This window comes from Lissotriton helveticus, chromosome 9 (genome assembly GCF_964261635.1).
Source record: "Lissotriton helveticus chromosome 9, aLisHel1.1, whole genome shotgun sequence".
Lineage (NCBI taxonomy): Eukaryota > Metazoa > Chordata > Amphibia > Caudata > Salamandridae > Lissotriton > Lissotriton helveticus.
The window spans coordinates 635,367,546-635,388,092 of NC_136070.1; the positions used below are offsets into that span (position 1 = coordinate 635,367,546).

At 42.1% G+C, this 20,547-nt stretch overlaps 1 protein-coding gene across 2 annotated transcripts in view; it reads left to right on the forward strand.

The window, feature by feature from the left end:
• The window catches only part of LOC144781721 (transmembrane protein 272-like), a 127,508-nt gene extending 107,820 nt beyond the window's left edge, over positions 1 to 19,688 (forward strand). Inside the window, exons 1-5 of one of the 2 annotated variants that reach the window (XM_078660697.1) lie at positions 8,960 to 9,049; positions 9,491 to 9,536; positions 12,394 to 12,456; positions 15,004 to 15,183; positions 17,310 to 19,688. In XM_078660697.1, the coding sequence (XP_078516823.1) occupies positions 9,017 to 9,049; positions 9,491 to 9,536; positions 12,394 to 12,456; positions 15,004 to 15,183; positions 17,310 to 17,530 (543 nt within the window). In that variant the 5' untranslated portion in view covers positions 8,960 to 9,016 and the 3' untranslated portion in view covers positions 17,531 to 19,688. Of the gene's footprint in view, positions 1 to 8,959; positions 9,050 to 9,490; positions 9,537 to 12,393; positions 12,457 to 15,003; positions 15,184 to 17,309 lie in introns of those variants that run through there. The other variant, XM_078660698.1, reaches the window with a different exon arrangement.
• Positions 19,689 to 20,547: the final 859 nt, after the last annotated feature.

The following is a 20,547-nucleotide window of genomic DNA, read 5'->3' on the forward strand; positions in this document are numbered from 1 at the left end:
CCCAAAATAAGAGTAAAACATACTGATATATGGGATGACATGTCTCCTCCCTGTCATCATTAAAAAATGACAGCCAAGGAAGTGACCCACAATAATGAAGTTGTCAAAGGCTATATTCCTTCGTAAGGTCAGGAGACTATTTTGTGTCTTTCATTATCCTGAGTTTGTGGTGGACTTGACTTGTGGTGGACTGTCTCACAAGCCAACACATGACTTTGCTCTGCTTTGTTCGCCCTAATTTGACAGGGCATACCCATACGTGGGTCCCTTGCTTACTTTACCACTGGATTCAAGCTAGCCTGGCTGATGAGGGTTGTTACCCTGAAATTGTTTCCTGGATTCTTGTTTCCGGTCCAGGGAAGACCAGGCTTAGCAGTTCGGGCTACACTTCCCATGAGGCACAGGGTCAAGACTGATTTGCATATGGCTGGGTCTGAACTGGTTTGCATATGGCTGGGTCTGAACTGGGGTGGCGAAGTGAGCTTAAGAATGATGAAGGATTCAACCAAGATGTGTGACGGGGGGTGAGTGTCTGAAAAGTTTCAGCGCTCCGTCCATCGTCTCCTTGTGTTTGCTTTGATCCTCCTAGACGGCCACACACCATAGAGAGCTTAGGTGTGCCTGGATGGGCCATCATTGACAGGATGGGACACCGGAACTGGGTACAGCGCTACTTACACCGCAATAGGCTGTGTCGTGCCCCCACACAAACGGCTGCATACCCCTGTAGTTAGGCTGGGGCCAGGACAGGGAAGGCAGGATGACTGGGAATCTAGAAGCTTCTCCCACTTCAAAGTAAGGCCCAGGTAAAAATATTGGACCTCAGATACCAACCCGTCAGTATATTTCTGGTCCTGTGAATACTTTGCTAGGAAAAAGAACTGCTGTGTTGCTGATAGTACTGCCACTCTGCTGGACTGCTTCTGTGAAGGACTGCTGCCCCGCTGTGCTGCCCTGTTGCCTGTGTGAGAAGGACTGGACCTGCATCTGTTGAAGCCAGGACTACAAAGTGAATCCAAGGGCTAGTTGGCTGGCATCCTGACTAGAGCATCAGGGACTAATGCTTCAACAACCTTGAACCCACTCATGGCCCCCTTCAAAGTGGGCCTCAAGGCACTCCCAAAGCCCATCTATGGCGTCAGCAGAACTGATGCATCTCCACCACGGCATGCCACAACACCAGCAGACCCGGAGCATCGACTTTGCTGTTTGACGCACCACTTTCAGAACTGATGCATCGCCTCTGCTTTGAGGGTTCTCCTGATACAAGGACTCTGCATCGACCCCGCAGCCTACATCGGAACTGTCACTAACCCCTCATCGACAGCAGCCTCGATGGCGACACAGGTTCTTGCATCACAGCCTCATTGCTCCTCGGAAGCCACACATTGCCTTCAATAATGCATCTTCCACGCTGGACTTCTCCATCGCAAGCCCTTGTCGAGAGGATCCTCGACAATGATGCAGGACCTCACATCGCAGCTTCGCTTCTCTGAACTAATGCATCATCTTGCCTGAGCGATGCATCTTCTGTGCGGGACCTCGCTACACTCTGTAAAGCAGGATTTAAGTTACTCTTTTTCAGTAGGCTTACCTGGGTCAGGCTTACCTGGGTCCTTGTAGCCGGTCCATACTCCCATTACGGTCATCCTGAACATGTGGCTTTGTCCCAGTCTGACGCAACCATATATCCACAGTTGCCACTTTGGGCTTTTTGGTGCTATTTTTACTGACATCTTTAAACTTGCATATCTCTAGTTCTAATAATTGGATTTTTGTCGGTTTGGTCGTGATTTCTTAATTACTCTACTTTTTTTAATCTTAATCTGGTGTGGAATCCTTTTTGTGTGGTGTTTTACACTGTATTACTCTTTGAAGTGCTGCACAAATACTTTGCACATTGCCTTTAAGTCGGACTGCTCCATGCCAAGCTAGTAGAGGGTTGAGTACAGATTATGTTGTTGTGACTTCACCTTGACAAGGCTGTGATTTCAGCTTTAGGAGAGTTTCATGCCCCTCAACCAATAACCCTATTTCTTACAGGCTGCTTTTAGTTTAGTGAAAAAGGTAGTTTCAAATTTACAGCCAATAGTTGGCATGCTGTTATTTACTGTGCTAAAAAAAAGGCTCTGCTCATGCCAATTTGACGTATGAAAATATGTATTAAATAAAGAAAATAGTCTGTGAATCATAGTGATGGGCTATAAGGGCATCCCCGGGAAACTGTAGCATAAAGCTAAAGCACACTAGTATAGAATGGAAATGTAGCTGTTTTCTTACACTGGGATATAATAGACATCATTTCATGCAACTAAAACAAAAAGCGTCGCAAATTCCAAAAATGTAAAAATGCAAACTTTCAGAGCTGACCAAACAATTCAAGGCGTGTGTGGCTAATTTGTGCTGGTCTCCAAAAGGTCTGTTATTTTGAAGAAAAGGAGCGATCAGTAGAATCAGCCTGGCTCTTATGGGAGGCCTACATGATGGTAGTTAGAGGCCAGGGGGTTTCTTTGATCGCCAGACATCAAAAAGAAAAGCGGAAACAGTCGGAAGACATAGAAGGAGAAATCAAAAAATTTGAGTCTGAACTGCTACTGCAGATCAAACAGATGCACAACATAGGCTACAAATTAAAAGAAAAGAATATGGAGATATTGATGAGGATGTGGCAAAAGCCAAACACCTAGTGACCATACATCGCTTGTACGAGGTGGGGGACAGAGCAGGAAAGCTACTGGTGTGGTTGGACAAGAGAGAAGAAGCTTCCATATGGGTATTTGAGATCACTCTAGATAGGGGGGAGACAGGGAGGGATCGGCAGGGAATAGCAGATGCCTTCGCAACTTACTGAAGGCAATTATATACACTATTGGCTCGTATCTTAGAAAATGAAGCGGTGGAACTATTAGCAACTCTGGATATGCTCTAACTGGAGGCAGCAGACAAGGATCATTTAGAATCAGACCTTACAGACTGTAAAGTAGTGCAGGCTATCCAATCATTAAAAGCCAGGAAAGCAATGGGCCCGAACCGCTTACCGATTGCACTATACAAACTGACAGTGACCAAAACTGCCCTATACTTAGTGAAGATGTACCAGGAAAGTCTTAAAATCGGAAAATGACCCAAAAACCAAAGGCCCGCAAATATAGTAGTGATACACAAGAACGGGAAACCACTAGAGAGTTGTGCGTCTTACAGACCAATATCCTTGCTAAACGCAGAGGTCAATATTTTAGCGAAAGTGTTGCCAACAGAATTGGCTCCGATGCTACACAAGTTAATCCACCCAACCAATCAGGCTTCATGCTTAGTAGAAATACTGCACTTAACTTGCGGCGTCTTCAGGGAGTACTGGGAGAGCTGACAGCATTCGAGAAGTGGCTTTTGTGGTGTATTTGGGAGCTAAGATGGCGTTTGATATGGCCCTTCCTATTTGCTGTCCTAGAGAGAGAGAGAGAGAGAGAGAGAGAGAGAGAGAGAGAGAGAGAGAGAGAGAGAGAGAGAGAGAGACTTAGGTTTGGTGGGAAGTTCTGTCCGACTGCGATATGCAAAACTTTTAGCACAAGTGACAGTAAAGGGGGGAATTCAGCTGTTGTTAAATTACATAGAGGGACGAGACAGGGATGTCCCCTTCCTCCTTTGATATTCACTCTGGTCCTGGTGCCACTAGTAGTGTGGAAACGGGTTGACCCGCTTATTAGAGGACTTAGACGGACTGCAGATTGGGAGGATAGGATCTCCCTTCATGCAGACGACATCCTTCTCTACTTGGCGAAGCTCTACTCCTCCCTATACAGTGTGCTCCATATTTTTATCCTGTTTCTAAATTACTCCGGTTACACCATAAACTGGGATAAATTGCTATATACATCCTCTATGGCCCAAGACCGAATCTTCCCAGAACCTGCACAGCAAGACATGTAACAGAAGGATTCCAATATCCGGGAATTTATGTCACCAGAGACCCCATCGTCTTTTATGAACCTCAACTTAGTCCCCCCCCTAAGACTGCTTTGGGAAGATGTACAACATTGGAGGTATTTGCCCTTGTCGCTGATAGGCAGGGACTCGTTATGCAAAATGATGGCACTTCCCCGCTTCTTATACATTTTGCAAAATACGCCCTACTTGGCCTCTCACACATACTTTCAGGCAGTTGAAGCGGAGGTACGGACAATCCTCTGGGATGGAGGGACTCCACGAATAGCGTTAAATAAATTGACTAATATTATTACTGGGCAGCGCAGCTTGTAGTGATCAATCAGTGGGTACTTACAGCACATGACGAACCGGCCTATAGGATGGATAAACACAATATGGGATCGAGGGGATTCCGTAGGGCTATCTATGGGGGAAAATGAGGAACACCAGTAGCAAACACCAACATCAAGCTCAATCATGTTATAGCATACAGCGTCAGCGGCTCTAGGGTGACGAGAGAAAATTACCCAAGCCACTCTCCTATCAGATACGGCGCAGTTGGGATTTCTAGTAAGCCACCCAGTTTTTGATGATTGGGACCTTATTGGTCAAGGGTAGGTGACATGTGAGTGAACCTCCAAAGGGACTACGAGTTGATGTCGTAAAATACCTTCCGCTATAGTCAGATAAGGCATGCTCATCAACAAGCCATTCAAAAGGGTACCGACCGCCCGGTCTCCTACCCTCTGGAGGATAGGTTGCTAGATGACTATCGGAAAGAAAAAGCAATATCTTTAACCTATTGAGAAATACTAAACAATTCCGCCGACATCGTGGAGAAAGTGCGGGCCAAATGGGTGGAAGATCTGGGGACCTGAGTAATTGCGTTCACCTGGGAGGTGGCCTACGGTCACAATTCAGATTGGTCCAACTAAAGATCCTACACAGGACATATTGTACATGCACAACACTAGTAAAAATGGGAAAACTCGAGTCAACACATTGTCCTAGGAACTGCAGCCAGGAGGGCACATTTTTACACCTGTGGGGGGATTGCCCAATGATTCAAACGTACTGGAAGGCAATTGTAAAACGTTTGATGATATTGTGTTGGGAATAGGAGGAGGCTTAGCCTCAATGGTGTTTATTAAATATTTGGGAGACAACAAATCTAACAGCCGGGCAATGACTGTGGGTCACATTAGGCCTCATGGTGGCCAAACGTAACATAGCTAGAAAATAGAGGGCGAAGGTGGGACCCACATCCCTGGACTGGGAAACCAACATGGATTAGTGCATGCAGGAAGAGAAGGTGGTTTACGAAAGGAGAGGTTGCCCACACAAATGGACAAACATTTTGGGGGGCTGGAATGGAAGTAGAGGGATGCCCTGTCAGCCAGTTGGAAGACCTCACAGTTTGGAAGGGACTGAGGATTACGTACAATAGCAATATTGTTGAGATCTGAAAAGGGGGAAAGGGGCGAGCAATGCGTCAAAACTTAGAGGTGAATGTTCTGATATTTATAGGACACGTAATTGTGATCTGACACTGGCTCTGATAACCACTGCTGCCATGTGCTCTTTAATCCTTTTTCTTTTCCCTTTTACAATAACAAGATGTTAAAAAAAAGAATTGTGTGGCTACGGTGTTAGACATGAGAGACAGGTTTACATGTCAGAGAAAGGCAGAACTTGGCAGAGTTGGTTAGCAATGAATAAAAAAATGGCTGCAGTTATTACAGTTGTGCTAAGGCAATGTTTTTTGTTCTAAAACCGCCAAGTCTAACCGTTGAACTTTAGGCACTCAAATGATTGCACCCAAGCAGTAATGTTATGTTCTTCTTGCATGTTGCATAAATTGTGCAGAGTGAAACCCCAGGTTGCACACCCTCTGACATCTGATATGACTGAAGTGGAGACAAGAATTCTCACAGTAATACTAACCACGAGGAAGTCTATAAGGTAGCGCCCATTTATGCCTTGGAAATAAGAGTGCTCTCTGATTTACGGAGCCGTACCCCAAGAAAATGAGGGAATTCACTTTGCGCATGCGCATACTCCTAGTAAGGCAGCATTCAAATGTGGAAGGAGGACCGGAGGCGAAAAACTAGACACCGATCACACATACATTGCCAACATCCTGGTGTGACTGTGGGGTGCCCTTAAAGACCCTTCCCTCACATGGGGGCAGTCACATCCGATGGCTGGCCACAGGGGCACTGAGTCTGTGAGTACTTTTTAGACTGTGCACACAGTACATATGCATAGGCATAGCTTTAATCTGTGGGGGAGCTTGAGGGCCTCCAGAGGTTGAGGATCAGTCAAGGCCAGCAACCTCCCTCATGGAAACCCTAAGTTGCTCCTAAAACAGTAGGACTTGGGTAAACATGGTGCTCTACTGTATGATCTCCCATATCCCCACTTTCAAAGGAGGCGATGCATTGGGAGGGACACTCTTCTCTCTATGGTGTTATTGACGACCACCATAACAGAGTAGGCACTCCATGACAGTATCAGAGTTAGTGGTGATGCCACCTCTTGTCTGAACCAAGGACATTGTAGGTTTTGAATGGGAATTACAGTCTCCAGTGCGCTGTGGTGTAACAAATGGCATTACATGGGCACCTCAGAAGGAAGAAAACATGCCCCCAAGATCTACAAGAATATAGAACCCCTGATCATCCTGCTTCTTTCCTAAAAGCCTTCATTTCACAGCTATGTCACTCTCAAAGTGTCGACCAGAAAGTACAGATTTCGAATTTAGCCCTTGCTTGAGACGTACGAATGTGCTGTTTATGTTTCACGTGCCGGTGGGTGATGAATCTAAGAATCCATTGTTTCCAGGATTTTTTTGTACCTAATCAATTTGCGGAATTTGTCCTGGTCGTGCTGATAGTATAAACGTGACTTTCCTCTTTAACATTCCTACTTCAGCAGCCCACATGTTTCATTGTTTTCCTGCAGGTGATGACTATTCATGAGCTTTCGTGTGGGGTGTGTGCCGTTAATTACATATTGGGCAACGCGTCAGCGGTGCTATAAAACCTCTTTCGAGGCACACACATTTACCAGCACTGAAAGAGCCCGGCACCTTCTCTGCCAACAATCCTCAAACTCACAGGAAGGTAAGTGCTTGAATGTACCCTCTTTGTCTGCGAAGGGTAGGGTTGCTGCCATGTTGGGATTTGAAGCTGCTGTAAGATAGTGACTTTTTTTTGTTTTCAACAAACTACATTTGGAATGTGTACAATTGTTCTGTTGAAAACCTGATGAGACGATAATTGCATGCTTAATTTCTATTTCCAAAGAGTAGAATTTTCCTGAGAGTGTGAGTAAAACGCCGTTTTTTCTTATTGACCCTTAATATAGATGGAAGCAAGTGCTATTTAAATGTATTTTGAGGATATTCATGTGAATTTTTATTCCAAGATTTTTTAAACCCGGTAAAGGCAGTTCCTATCAATCTCTCGGGTAGGATTAGTTCAGAGTAAGAAGTAGTGTGTCTAGAAAAGTGACCAGTGAACTATATACTCAGTGTCCGTAAAGACATGCAGTGGAATCTGAGAAAATCGGCAGGTTCTCAGGGTAACCCAGTGTCTCAACCCTACAGCAGAAGTATGTAGACAATTCTTTCCCACGGTTTAAGGTGGTTTGTATTCTAACTGAGTCAGTCATTTCATTTCATTTTGTTACTTTATTTCGGTCATAGACCATAAAAGTAACAATTCATTTGTGCAAGTACAAATACATCACACCATAAAAGGATGAAAACAATTCAGGATGTGTTACATTCTCAGTAACAGCATTAGATTGATAAAAACAATAAACCCAAACAGTACAATGTTATACTTTGATATCTACATAGTAAAAACAATTCGTTTAAGGTGGATGAATTACATACTCAAAAATAGCATCAGTTAAGTAAAAACAATAAAACCGTACCATACATGAAAGTACATTTGTGTCTGACCAGTCAGAGGCCTAGGTACTGCCTACCAAGGGTCCGCCAGGTTGTTTGAAGTAGGGACAGAGAGGATTCTGCTCTGGTTGGGCCAAATACTCTCGAGATACTACAGAGAAACTTTGACAGAGGAGGTACCTACTCTACAGATCCTCCAGGCTATCTTATACTGGCGGAGGGCTCCTAGATAGCGACGTAGGGGAGCTATCAGCTTTTCCATTGTTTGCAGTAGGAAAGAACAAAATAAGGATGAGAGACATAAACATGGGTAGATGGAAAGAAAGAGGAAAGAGCTGGTGGTCAGAGGAAGGTTGCAAGAATGGAAGTAAATGTCGAAAGATATAATGAAGAAAAGGTGAAAAGTAGGATGGAAGGGTGAAAGACTGAATGGATCGAAGCATGAAAGATTGAGTAGATGGAAGGGCACAAGAATAGATGGAAGAATGAAACGATCAACAGACAAAAGGATGAGTGGCGGGAAGGATGAAGACTGGGCAGATGGGAAAGATTGTAAGGATCGATAGGAAAGGGAGGAAGGATGGATGAATGATTGGATTAATATATACCTAGGGAAAGCATGAATTTATGAATTGATGGAAGGAGGATGAGAAGCTAAACAACATTCACTGAAGGGAATGTTTGCTCACTTGGCATGCTGGGTGTGATCAGAGTTATGGGTACAGGGGAGATAGTTTCATTTTCTACCTCCTCCCTGGAACCTACCTCCACAATATGTTGGTAGTTGATATTTTTTGCTACAACATTCTTGCAGCAAGATATTTCTTTGGTCGATATTCTGACATACAAGTGAAAGGAACAGTGAGCAAGAAAGGTAAAGCATAAAACAGGGAAAGAATCAATCAATCAATCATGGCATTTATAAAGCACACTACTCACCCATGAGGGTCTCAAGGAAAGAAGCACTGACAACAAAGGAAAAGAGTTCAAGGCAGTCAGGAGTGAGATGTCAAGGGAAACAAAATATGTTAAACAAAGTTTTGCATTTGAGATTATCTAACTAATTAATCCTAACTTTTCTGTAGGTCGGCCAACAAGAAAAACAGTCAATCATTAGACATCCTTGGTGTGCTGTGGAACTGAATCCGAAGAAAGCCAACAAACAACAGAGTCATGGCCCAAGACAGAGTGCATCAGGACTGCCAGGTAAAGAGACAGATGTATAAAACGTAGAAACATCAAAAAGTATCAATATGGAATCAATAAGGGCTTCTGTTATACTTGAAAGTAAATATTGGAAGTGTGGTTCTCTTTCACATCCACAACATTCTTTCTTGGCTGTGCAAAGGCAGATGTGATTCTCACAAATGCCAATATGAAACACAAAGAGGATGTGTGGTACAGCATGAGCACACACATATCTCAGTTGCAAATTCATCTTGTTCTTTACTGTTATTTTTAACTAGCGTTTGTATAGCGCACCCTTATTGAGGCTTCGTAGCGCATTTCAGTAGTGCCTCTTTATGATTAAAGGCAGCATCAAGGCACGCCTATCACAGCTCCTTGCTAGTACAAAGCAGACCCAAAGCTGCTAAATGCCAAGCTTGATCTCAGTTCTAATGCAATCACTGTCTTATGTTTGCACAGGATACATCAGTCAAGAGTTGCTGTTGCTGTGCCACTCAGTGTTTCAGTGAGTATTTGGTTATTTTACTGCAGTTAAATTAACTAAGTTTATCATTTTATTTTGGGAGTTTCTTGGTGTTGGGGTGTCCTTGTTGATTGATGGTTAAGTTCCTCTGGAAATGGAAATCTACTATTTGGAAATAATATGTTTCCTGTCACTGCTTTTCTCACAAATGCACATGAATTAGGTCCACCTTTACGCTTAGGCACTGCTGAGCATCTCCATGACTGGATCACTGATGGAATCTCCACTCTCATCTCCATTCATGCCTTGACATACCATGCGGCACAAACATCTTCACAGATGACCGGCCATTGCAGACTCCAGGTCCCTGTGGTTTTGGGGACCTGGACCGTATTACCCAGAGTGCCTCAGGGGTGCAAAGGGCATGTGTGCCAGCTTGGTGCACCCAGGGACACTTTGGTTTTACAGAAGGGGCATTAGACGCTTCTGCGGCCCATTATGTATTACAGACAGCTCTGGCACACATGGAACACCAGCACTATCATTAGAGGGTGTTTCCTCATGTGCACGGAGGCGTGAATCCATGCAAATGAGGGAATCACTTTGCCTCTGCCCCTGCGCCCTATTTTGGACGTAGACAAGAGGCAAACATGACCATAGGAGGCGCCTGCTACAGGCAGCCTTCTAGAGGGGAGAAAGGGGGTCCCATGGACCTCACAGACATCCCCTTGTAGGCTGGTGCAGTCACTCACTGCACCCACCTGCAAGGGGATCTCTCACCCCTCTTGAAAGTGCAAGGGGGTGCCACCTGCACAGTGAAACACAGAGCGGCTTTGAAGCAGCTGTGCTTTATTTCTCTTGAATGCGCTGTACCCAGGGCAGCACTAGTTCGCGGCTGCCCTGGGGGCAGAGCATTCATGGAAATATTGTGCGGTATCCCTGTTTGCGCACAGCTCACCTATTTAAAGGTGCGCCGTTGCACAAAGAGGGAAAGCCAACATATTTGTTATACGGGCCCAGATGTACTATGGGCTGAATTGCAAGTAGGTTGGTGTTTGTACACACTGAACGCTTTCTTACCATACCTTCCTTTTCAACTGTAATAGATATATTACTCTTGAGCACAAAATGAACATTCAGTAGGATTTGCAGAATCCTGTTCTATTAACATCAATGAGGCAGGTTTCAGCCTGCGAATGGTGCAGAATGGTAGGGATGGAGGAGTGCAAGAGGCAGAGGACCTCAACCCTGTCTTTACATTCTTAAAATTATTTTATCAATCCGCTTCCTGCGCTAAAAAGGAACAGGAGCTGCAATCAAAAAATAGAATAGGCATTTGGCAAATACCTTGCTGGGTGCATACAGCAGTGCCTTGGAACTCTGGCTGCTTCCCATTCCCAAAACCCCACATTTGCAAAGTGGAAGCTGACCCTCAGACACTACTTCTTCTAGAAGAATGGATACCACTGCTTTGGGTATTAATATTCAATCAATGATTTACAGAAGTTATTTGTTGAGGCTGGGGCCTGGAAAGAAGGTTGTTTTCATGTAGTTAGTAGTTGAACGTAATGCATAATTGGGGTGGAAGCCACAGAGGAGCACTGAAGATAGGGATTATGTGGTCACACTGAGTCAGGTGGTTGTATGGAGAATTGCCTTCTTAGGGGAATGGTGGAGTCCACTATGGGCCAGATGTACAAATATTGGGAATATTGATTTCCTAAATGCGATTTCCTGCAACTTGCAATCAGGAAATCACTATTCTGAAGGTATGAAACTTGTTGAGTTTCAATTAGTGATTCCTAATTGTTGGTAAAGTGACCTACCTCATAAATTTTAATGAGGTAGGTCACAGTTTGCGACCCATTAGGAATGAAAGCCATCAGAGGGAAGGTGGCTTGCTACGGCCTGCAGACCACCTTGTCTGTGATTGCGTTTGCGTTAAAGCAACAATTTTTAATTTGAAAATTGAAATTCAGCCGTTTAACTTTATGAAAAATGGGATAGTTCAAAAGGAAAAAATGAAACGCTTAAAAATCATTTTTTAAGAGTAGGCAGTCATCTATGGGACCACTGCCCGCTCTTAAAAAATATTTGTGTTACGTTCTCAAAGGGAAAGTGGTTCCATAGTATCCGGTTCAATTATGAAGGGGTTACCACCAACGTTGAATTAGTGGTGCAATATTTATGTTTTGTGAACAAAATTTTGTCCCAAAACATTAATACATACCACTGTGAATCACTATTTGGAAGGGATGCCCTAAACACTCCCCTTCCACAAACCGAATCGCAAACCAATCTTTCGATTTGGTAACAACATAGAAGAGAGATCTGGGGTTTCCTTCGATATATTCTTGGAACGAAAGGCACATATTGAGTCGGATGCCTAGACTTGCCTTCAGAGAATACACAGGTAATGAAACCTAGAGTGAAACGCGTGCTGGCAAAAACTTTTTTAATTAATTCTTAACTTACAAACTAGAGTAACAGTATGGTATGAACTTATTTTGCAATTGAAAATTATAATTCACTGCATGAAATAAATTAAGAGCAATAAATGTGCAAAAAATATGTTTGAAATGAACTAAAAACAAAAAATCACTTGCTGCGTGACTTGAAACATGTTTCGCTGAAAATTACAAGAAGTAAAGGGCTGAGAATTATAAAACAGGAAGAGATGAGAATTATATAAATAAGTGGGTACCTAATGGCCTTTAAATCAGCTCTGTTTTTGATGTTAACATGTTGTTGGAGAGAAGGTGAGGTGGTTAGGGACTGAACATTTAATTTGAAAATAGTTTTTTGTTTATTTAACTTTTCTAAATAGCTTCTACCTTTCGTATCACAGATGAGTAACAGTAGGCATTTCAGAGATTGATATGTTTTCTTCTTTTTTCAGAATGGCTTCTTGGTCTAATGTCACTTGTTTGGATAGCACTGAGCATCGCTGAGATTGTCATTGGTAAGATCAAAGGATCTCATTGCCTCCTTGTACTCTTTCGTCTCCCCAACACCCTGACATGTGTATCCCTTTTACTATTCTCTTTTCATCCCTTTTTCCAGTTCACCTCATGAGATTAGGATATACCACCCCTCAAAAGATTATTTTATGCTGAATGGATACATACTTATAACCTGTTGGCTAGTAATGCCTTTTTTGGTGTATGACATGCGATTTAGTATCTGGATGTATGACGTTACAACACATACTTTTAGATCACATGCCTTTACAACGCGGTTTTTACTTCGCATACCTTTACAATGCATAGCGCTTTGGGGTGCTGGATAGTGAATAGTTTAATTCACTATTCCAACTCCAGTCCCGGTGGACACTAGGGAAGGTGTTGGACAGTAAATTAAACTTATTCCCTATCCTAAAGCGCCTCCCAGCGCAATGCGTTGTAATGGTTTGCGTTGTAAAAGTTGCGTCGTAAAGGCACTGCGTGGTAAAAGTTGCGTTGTAAAGGATGTTTACCTTAGGATCTACCTCATTAACTAGGAAATGGTTGATCTTTGCCCATCTCTTTTAAGAAAGATTTTGTTAGAACTCGAGACAAACTGCTTTGACACTTTGGTTTGTGGTAGATCATTAAGTCCATACTACACCCCACCAAGGGGTTATCTCTGGTGACTGGCCCACCCCAACCTCTCCATCAACTAAGGCATTCTTAATTTCACCCTCTAAAGGAGATATCTCTGGAATGTTGGCCATTTGCTTTGTTTTGAAACTCAATAAATGCATGTAAAGTAGTCTCTGTTGGAAACAGGCTCAATCAACATCTCTGGATAGTTCTTTTTTAAAAATACCTCTTTTGGCCAAATCCCCAATGCTACTCGCCCTTCAGCACTTTTTTTTCTTTTGGAAGAACAAAAATGCAAGCACCAAAATGCACTGAGACAAATGTATGAGTAGCCGGGAGGGACTAAAATGTTTCTCCATAGCCTAAAGAGAGCTGTCATAGTGAGTTAATTGAGTGTCTCTTAAAAATAGTTCTCACATCCCCGACTGTAATCCAAAGGCAAGAGGTTGAGGGAACCTCTGTCAATATTCGGGATGTGACTCACCTCACCTCTTGAAATTATTGCAGGTAACTCATCGGAAGGGAAATACGTTGGTTTCTGTATTTAGATTCAACCAACCGAAGCGTAGACTCTACAATTTTCATAGGATAGGATTTCATTGACATTCTTGCTATGACTCTGCTGATAAGCGTGAGCTCTTCGTGCCACATTTTTGTGAGAGCTCTGAGGTGTGACTGCAAGTGTTATATAATGCCTCACAACTTACAATTGAGTCAGTAGTGTGAGTCATGGATTATCATGTGATCCCAAAATGATCCGCTGAGTTATAAGAAAAGACGTTAAAAACAATTAAAATAATAGATTGAAAGAGTTAACTGAACATGAAACTGAGCGGTAGGAAGAGAGAGTGAGAATATGAGTAAGAGGAGAGAGTGAGAGTGAGAGACAGGGAGAGAAAGAGAGGGTCCAATAAAAATAATTGATTGGAAGAGGGCTAGAATGAGAGCAAAAGAACAAAGCTAAGGTGGGGATGAGGATTGGAGAAAGGGAGGAGAAAAGAATGAGAAAAAGTAGGTGACAAGGCACAGGTTTTCTAAAAGGAAAACCAGAGTCAAGTCAGAAGGTGTTAGAAATCATGTTTTTAAGCCAAACTGCTTTAGCGCCCCATTTCAAGTTCATTGATAAATTCTGATCCCATGTAAACTAAGGGATGGGGATTCTGAGTTGTGTTTTAAACATACCCTCACCGTTTTCCCTAATGAAATAAATTAAGGAAAATGCCTTTAGAAATGCCAAATTATGTGGAATTTTGTGTGCATACAAAACAGTGCTGAATGGAATGCTTGAATTAATATAAGGCACTGTAAACACTCAGGCTGAATCCCAATCCTTCGTTATTTTGCACACAATGCTGACTCAGTTTAGACCCAGCTATATGCAATTCAACCATGGCTCTGCTCCAATAGGAACAGTCCAGTCCGAAATGCCAAGCCAGGCCCCCCCTGAACCAAAACACAAGCAAACCAGAATTTGTTGTGCTACCATAATATTTTGCATTCTTACGTCTCCGTTTCAAGATGGAAACTAGGAAGAGTAGGCATTTACCATAACTGGGGTGGTAAATACCTCATCCTTGGATAATGGTATTACCAAGTGTGGTAAATTCCTTAACTGACCTAACTTGCAAGGAGGTCCATAGTCTTTCATCAACAAACCACACAACTGCAAATCCCAGCATGGTTTTGTCCAGGATTGTGCTTAGTGTCTTGGAGACCAGAGGCCATACTGTCTGCATTCTATACATTTTAATAAGACTAATTCCTCCTATCAGGTGAGTCTGGAGAATCTGACAATGTGTTATTTCCTGGTAGAAGATCAAACTAAATATCAGCCACCCTACTGAAGATTTCTTTGACAATTTTTCATTGCTCTGTAATGCAACACCTAATGTAGTTATTTCACTGATCTGTTGTTTTCATACTCACAGGTTCTGTTTATCTGCAACAATGCCCAGTGCAACGCTTCATCCCTATCTACCTCATCGTTAATGGCGTCACTGTCATCATCATGTCCCTCCTCTCTATTGTGGCTGGACTGAGGCCAAATAAGCTTATCTATGGCATCCTTGCGCTGTTAAGCCTCTTTTGGTTTGCTTGGCTCATCACAGGTAATACTTTTAATTATGTCGTACAGTTCTAGGGAAAATCATAATCAAACAATTTGAAGCTATCAATCACAAGATAACTAATAAAATTAGCAGTCCATTTGCAAGATAATTTGTAAACACAAAGTGCCATCCATAAGATGGTGGATGAAGAAAGGGCTTAAAAATGAGAGCGCACAGCACAATAAGCCATTTACAAGATAGTGAATGAGCATGAAGTGGTGGGTATATTGATTATCATTATCAATATACTTACGGATAAAGTGACCTGATAGGCTCCTGTTTGTGAATGGCTAGTTGTGCAATTTATTAACATCACAACATAAAATACCCACCAGGATTAGAATTTGTGGGCAAGGTAAGAAAATGGATGCATTCTATATCTGAGTAAAAAAATTGAGATTCATTGTGACTTTGTATTTAAGAGCACTTAAAGTGATTTCTAAAATTGGGCTGGATGTAATTTTTTGAAGCATCGTTTAAAATATGACATATGTGTCCCAAGTCAAATTTCCGGGGGCAGGTTGTTCCATAAATTGATTCCAAATACCTGTATTTACCTGCTTCCAGATCTCTTATTATTTGCATTTTATTGACGTTATTTACATAGGGTTTATGTAGACTCAGAGGCTATCGCAATGCTTTACATGGGCAGATATTTTGTACTGACTGATGCAGCTTTAAAACAATGTCTGGTTAACTTACAAATTGGGTGTGGGCAGGTAAAATCCATAGAAGAAAAATCTTTGAGATCTGCATACATTGATAGGAGGTGCTGTGGATTGGCCAGGAGGGGACACTGGGTAGGGAGAGAAGTAAATGGAGAAGGTGAAGAGTTTCAGTTCTTTTGTGGAGATAAGGGCAGTGGAGTTTGGCACCTGTCTGTTTCTCGAATCTTGACACCCTCATTCAGTTATTATTCAATGGTCTGTAAAGGCAGATAGGTACATATTTACTTAGGCCTTCACTGGAATGGAGGAACCCAGCATCAATCACAACTCAAACATAAGTTCAAAACATGTAGTTCCTCTGCAGGTCCTGGCGGTGAGCGAGTCAGAGTTTGCGCAAGGGGCGGAATTCTGAGTTGTATTGAGTTTACAGCACTCACTAATTACCAGGGGCAATATAGTCCACACCGTTCATAAAATTTTGGCAAGCCGGATTTAACAGTTGAAAAGTACATTATTTATCATGAGATGCAGATTGTGGCGTGTTAAGCAATGAGGCCAACGTGATCTACTGGGCTAGAGTGAGTTTGTTTTCTCAAAATAATTGGACTAGGTCTCTACCATACTGACTGAAGTTTCCAAGGCGCTTTTCCAGCACGGAGATGACAATTCTATTCTAAATCGTAAACTGGAGTTTACCATCAGTTGTAGGCTGAGCACCATGATAGAGGGAAAAACGATGTATCCTGCTCAAACAGTATTTCAAACAGAGCCTTACCGTACTCACGACTGATAAAAAGCCATTTTAACATTAAAATTATCCTTAAAGTTTCGAACTTTTATCTGTGGGGTCATAGATTGCCCCAGTGAGTGAAAACACCTGAAGAAGGGACTTCGGAGAGATTTTCTGTAATCAGTGACACATCTCACTTAGTACTGCTAAGGTGCAACCAGTTTTACTGTAGCCACCCCATGACTGCTTCCTGGGACTTCCTGATTGCGAATAATTTCTTCGCCAAAAAGGTGACGCTATCTAAATGCATCTTGATGCTTTCTGTTATTTCCATGGTAAATATTTAAAGTGAAATGTTACACGTATATTTTGTGATATTTAATGTTATAGTCCTCTAATCCCCCCCTCATGCGTTAGAGGTCTTTGGTCAAATTGTTTCATGTAAATCGAATATACAGTCATTAAGCTTATATTATAGAACGTTTTAACTGAAAGATTCATAGTTTTATCATTGGTATCAATGTACCTTCTGGAGATTATATCTTATGCCAGGAAAAGAGAGTTATACACATATGTAGAGTTTTAAGTGACACATGGTGGCTGTTGCACTCATGGGTTTTGTGGAAATGTGGGTTAATCAAAAATGTAGGATTATTTTAAAGATCGGTGGGCAAGGATCTGAGATCAGTGTTGGGGATCTGATACATTTCCGTTTTTTCACCCAACAGGGAGCGTCTGGACTTTCCCGCTGTACCCCAACTACACAAACTGCAACAGAACCGTCTACCTATTTACGTTCTCCATCTTGATCATCCAGTGGATCGTCTTGGCGCTGTCCCTCCCCGCGATCATTGTCAAACTTTTCTCCTCTTGCCGAGCTTGTTCTTCTTGTTCCTCTTGCTGTCTTTGTTCTCTGTGCTCCTCTTGCGTTTCCTGTGTTACTAAATGATGAACTTAAGGCCCCAAAATCCTTACATTTTGTTAGAAAACTTGCACTTCCATGGACTATTTGCACAACGTTGACTCAAGAAAGAAATTGGTTATTTTGTAAATTCACAATTGCTTATAGATGATTTTGCAAGACAATTACGGACCACCCTTCCTTCTGACTGACCCATCATCTAGACACCAGGATGATGGCCCAACCCTATTATTATTAGGCATCTTGTGTAACACTAAGCACCACATGATAACCAAAGGTGTAGTGAATCCTGATTTTGCACAAAAGCAGGACACATGTAGGGGTCAAAGGTAAAACGTGGCTCTGAGAGAGTGTCAAGCGTTTATAGCTCCAACAGAAAACATGGCATGAACTCCGCCGCGGCTCGTGTAGGTAAGATCGCTGGGGCCGGGTGGGGGAGGAGGTGTATTTTGACAGATGAAGACAAGGGAAAAATAATTGTTTATTTTATTTTCCCTCGTGGTCACCTGTTTAATCCCTCCCAACCCGGACCCACCACCCCACCACACATACCCGCACGGGCTGCGGCTGCACGAACTGTTTTTCCACTGAAGTAATTAACTGTTTTTTGAACATCCTAGAGACTCAGAACTGAAAGACTTACTGGGTTTGCTGTTGTTCCATTTAGAGGGCATGTATTCCAGCAATTCGGATTGCATTCTTCCTATTGAAGGAGGATTAATACTGATTTATATAAGGTTGCTGCCTGTCACAAAAAAAAAACAAATAACAGGTGTTGCGATTCAAGTTATTTTACTGACTACAAAATCAGTAAACTCTTCACCAAGATTTGCACAGGAAATCATTTCTTCTAGAGTAGTTTTGTTAATTGCCGGTACGGCACACAACAATGAGCATAAGTTGGTGCACCAGAGAACTACCATGGTAAATAATAAATGATTACCACCTACGGCTTACAACAAAGGTTTTTTTTTCAGATCAGTATGATGATCCTAGACAGCCTACATTTTTGGAAATAGAAAAAATGGTGCCACACTGTTGAAATAGTGTAAGATGGAAGCGTTTGTTGGATAAAAGAAGAAGGCTTAGGTTTACTAAGGCTTTATGCCTGTGCATGCATCCACAAAATGGCGCATTTTATTTACTATTCAGAGCAAAAGGTGTGTTCCAATGGGAAGGTGAACGTTACAGATCACACAAACTGTGGCTTGAAGGTGGCATTACTAGGGTGGATCAATGCAAGCATGCACAGGTTCTGACGCCAAGCCGGCTCCTTGAAGCTCAAGACCAGGCTTTGTCTAGCAGAAGAAGGCTCAAGCAAGGTAACATTTGGGTTTTTTTCTTCAGAAAAATCATTCCATTCCATATGGAATGCAGTGCACAACACATATCCCATGCAATGGAGCCTTCTGAGTTTGTTACACGTAGGAATTAGATCTGGAATGGTATGTCTCCAGTATAAACCCTATGCTAGACAGTGAACACTCACAGATGTACCATGATGTGACGCTGTGCGTCACGCAAGGCAGCCAGCCCCTTTGAGATTTATCAGACGGAGCTACACCAGTTTAAGGCCAATCTTGGTCGATTCGAAAATAAACGGGGTGCTATGCTGCCCTGGGTGAAAAACGTGTACATTTGGGACTAAATGTGTATTTCAAATAAGAAAGGTATAAGATTAGACCTAATTAGAAATGAATGTGTCCCTGTGTACTGTAACTGGTTCTCATGTAAAGCGCTCTGATACCTGATTCCTTCGGGTCAAGTTCACCCTATATAAAACTCTAAAAAAAATAAAAAAATAAAAAAAGTGATAAAGTACCTCTAAGGCGAATTGCTGAATGCTTTAAGTTATACATTTCTCTATAAAAAAATAGTATTTATTTTATATGAGTGATTATTTCTTGCTTCTCCTTTTAGTATATTATCATAATGTGACAAGGCAAAATTAAAACATTTGGGGGTCATGGAATCACAGGTGTCTAACGTCTTTGCGACAGGGTAATGATTGACATACAACTTTAGAGGTAAGAAAATGCATAACAAATAGATGTTTCCAGTACCCCACTACCTCTTACTAATAAAGAAAATGTGACAGTTAACACATTCAAAATCATATATGAAGGTATGATTATTATTTGTTGTCGTTGTTATTGTGCTTCAATAAATTAATTTGTTTGGAAAACTGGCATCCTTTAAATAATTCACACATAGATCTGAATGGGATGAACAAATACAATTAAAAGATTGCGTTTTACAGTCACTGTCGCATTTTTGTTCTTAAATGTTCTTTTGTGTTCTTGGACTTTTTACTTCCTGAGCAGAACGCTTGCTAATGTATCATATATGCCAATGTATTTTTTCAAGTCGGTCATTTCTACAAACCATCAATGCATAGTGTTTTAGGTAAACAGACCATATAAATGACTATTCTCCCCTTTATAATATCACAATTTCATACATAACCCCACTGGCCTTCAAGTGGTGGAATTACCCAAAATGTGATCAGCTTCTTAAGAACCATTGTTAATCATATGTAAATAAGGTAGAGGCAATATTTATTACATTTACATTTGGAGTTGGAAGTATAATGATCTTGCAGAGTTGTATCATGCTCGACTTGTAGGCTTGGTGCTGGTCTGGATAATTGTTACAGTTTGTCCATTGGTCTCAAGTGACCCTGAGTGTAGCTGGTTTTGCCTTTGAACCTTCTTTAGTGATTCGACCAGTGCAACAAGAATGAGAGACATGGTTGCAAAGGCAAGGAAATATACTATGTTTGTGAGTGCACTTGTTTGAATGAGCATAGTTGATGCAGTGATGTTCTTTACAGCTTAAACAGAGAGCAGGGAAAACCCCAGGAGCTGTTGCAGGAGACCGGATGTGATGTCGGCTGCATTAGGGGATTCCACCACTCACACCCGCCAGTACAAAAGGAAAACAAATGTTGCCACAGTCCTGCAGACAACAACAACAGAGTTTTGTCAGGACACCTGTGTCCTTTGAATGTAATATTACTGCAGGACACAATCCATATCTGGTAC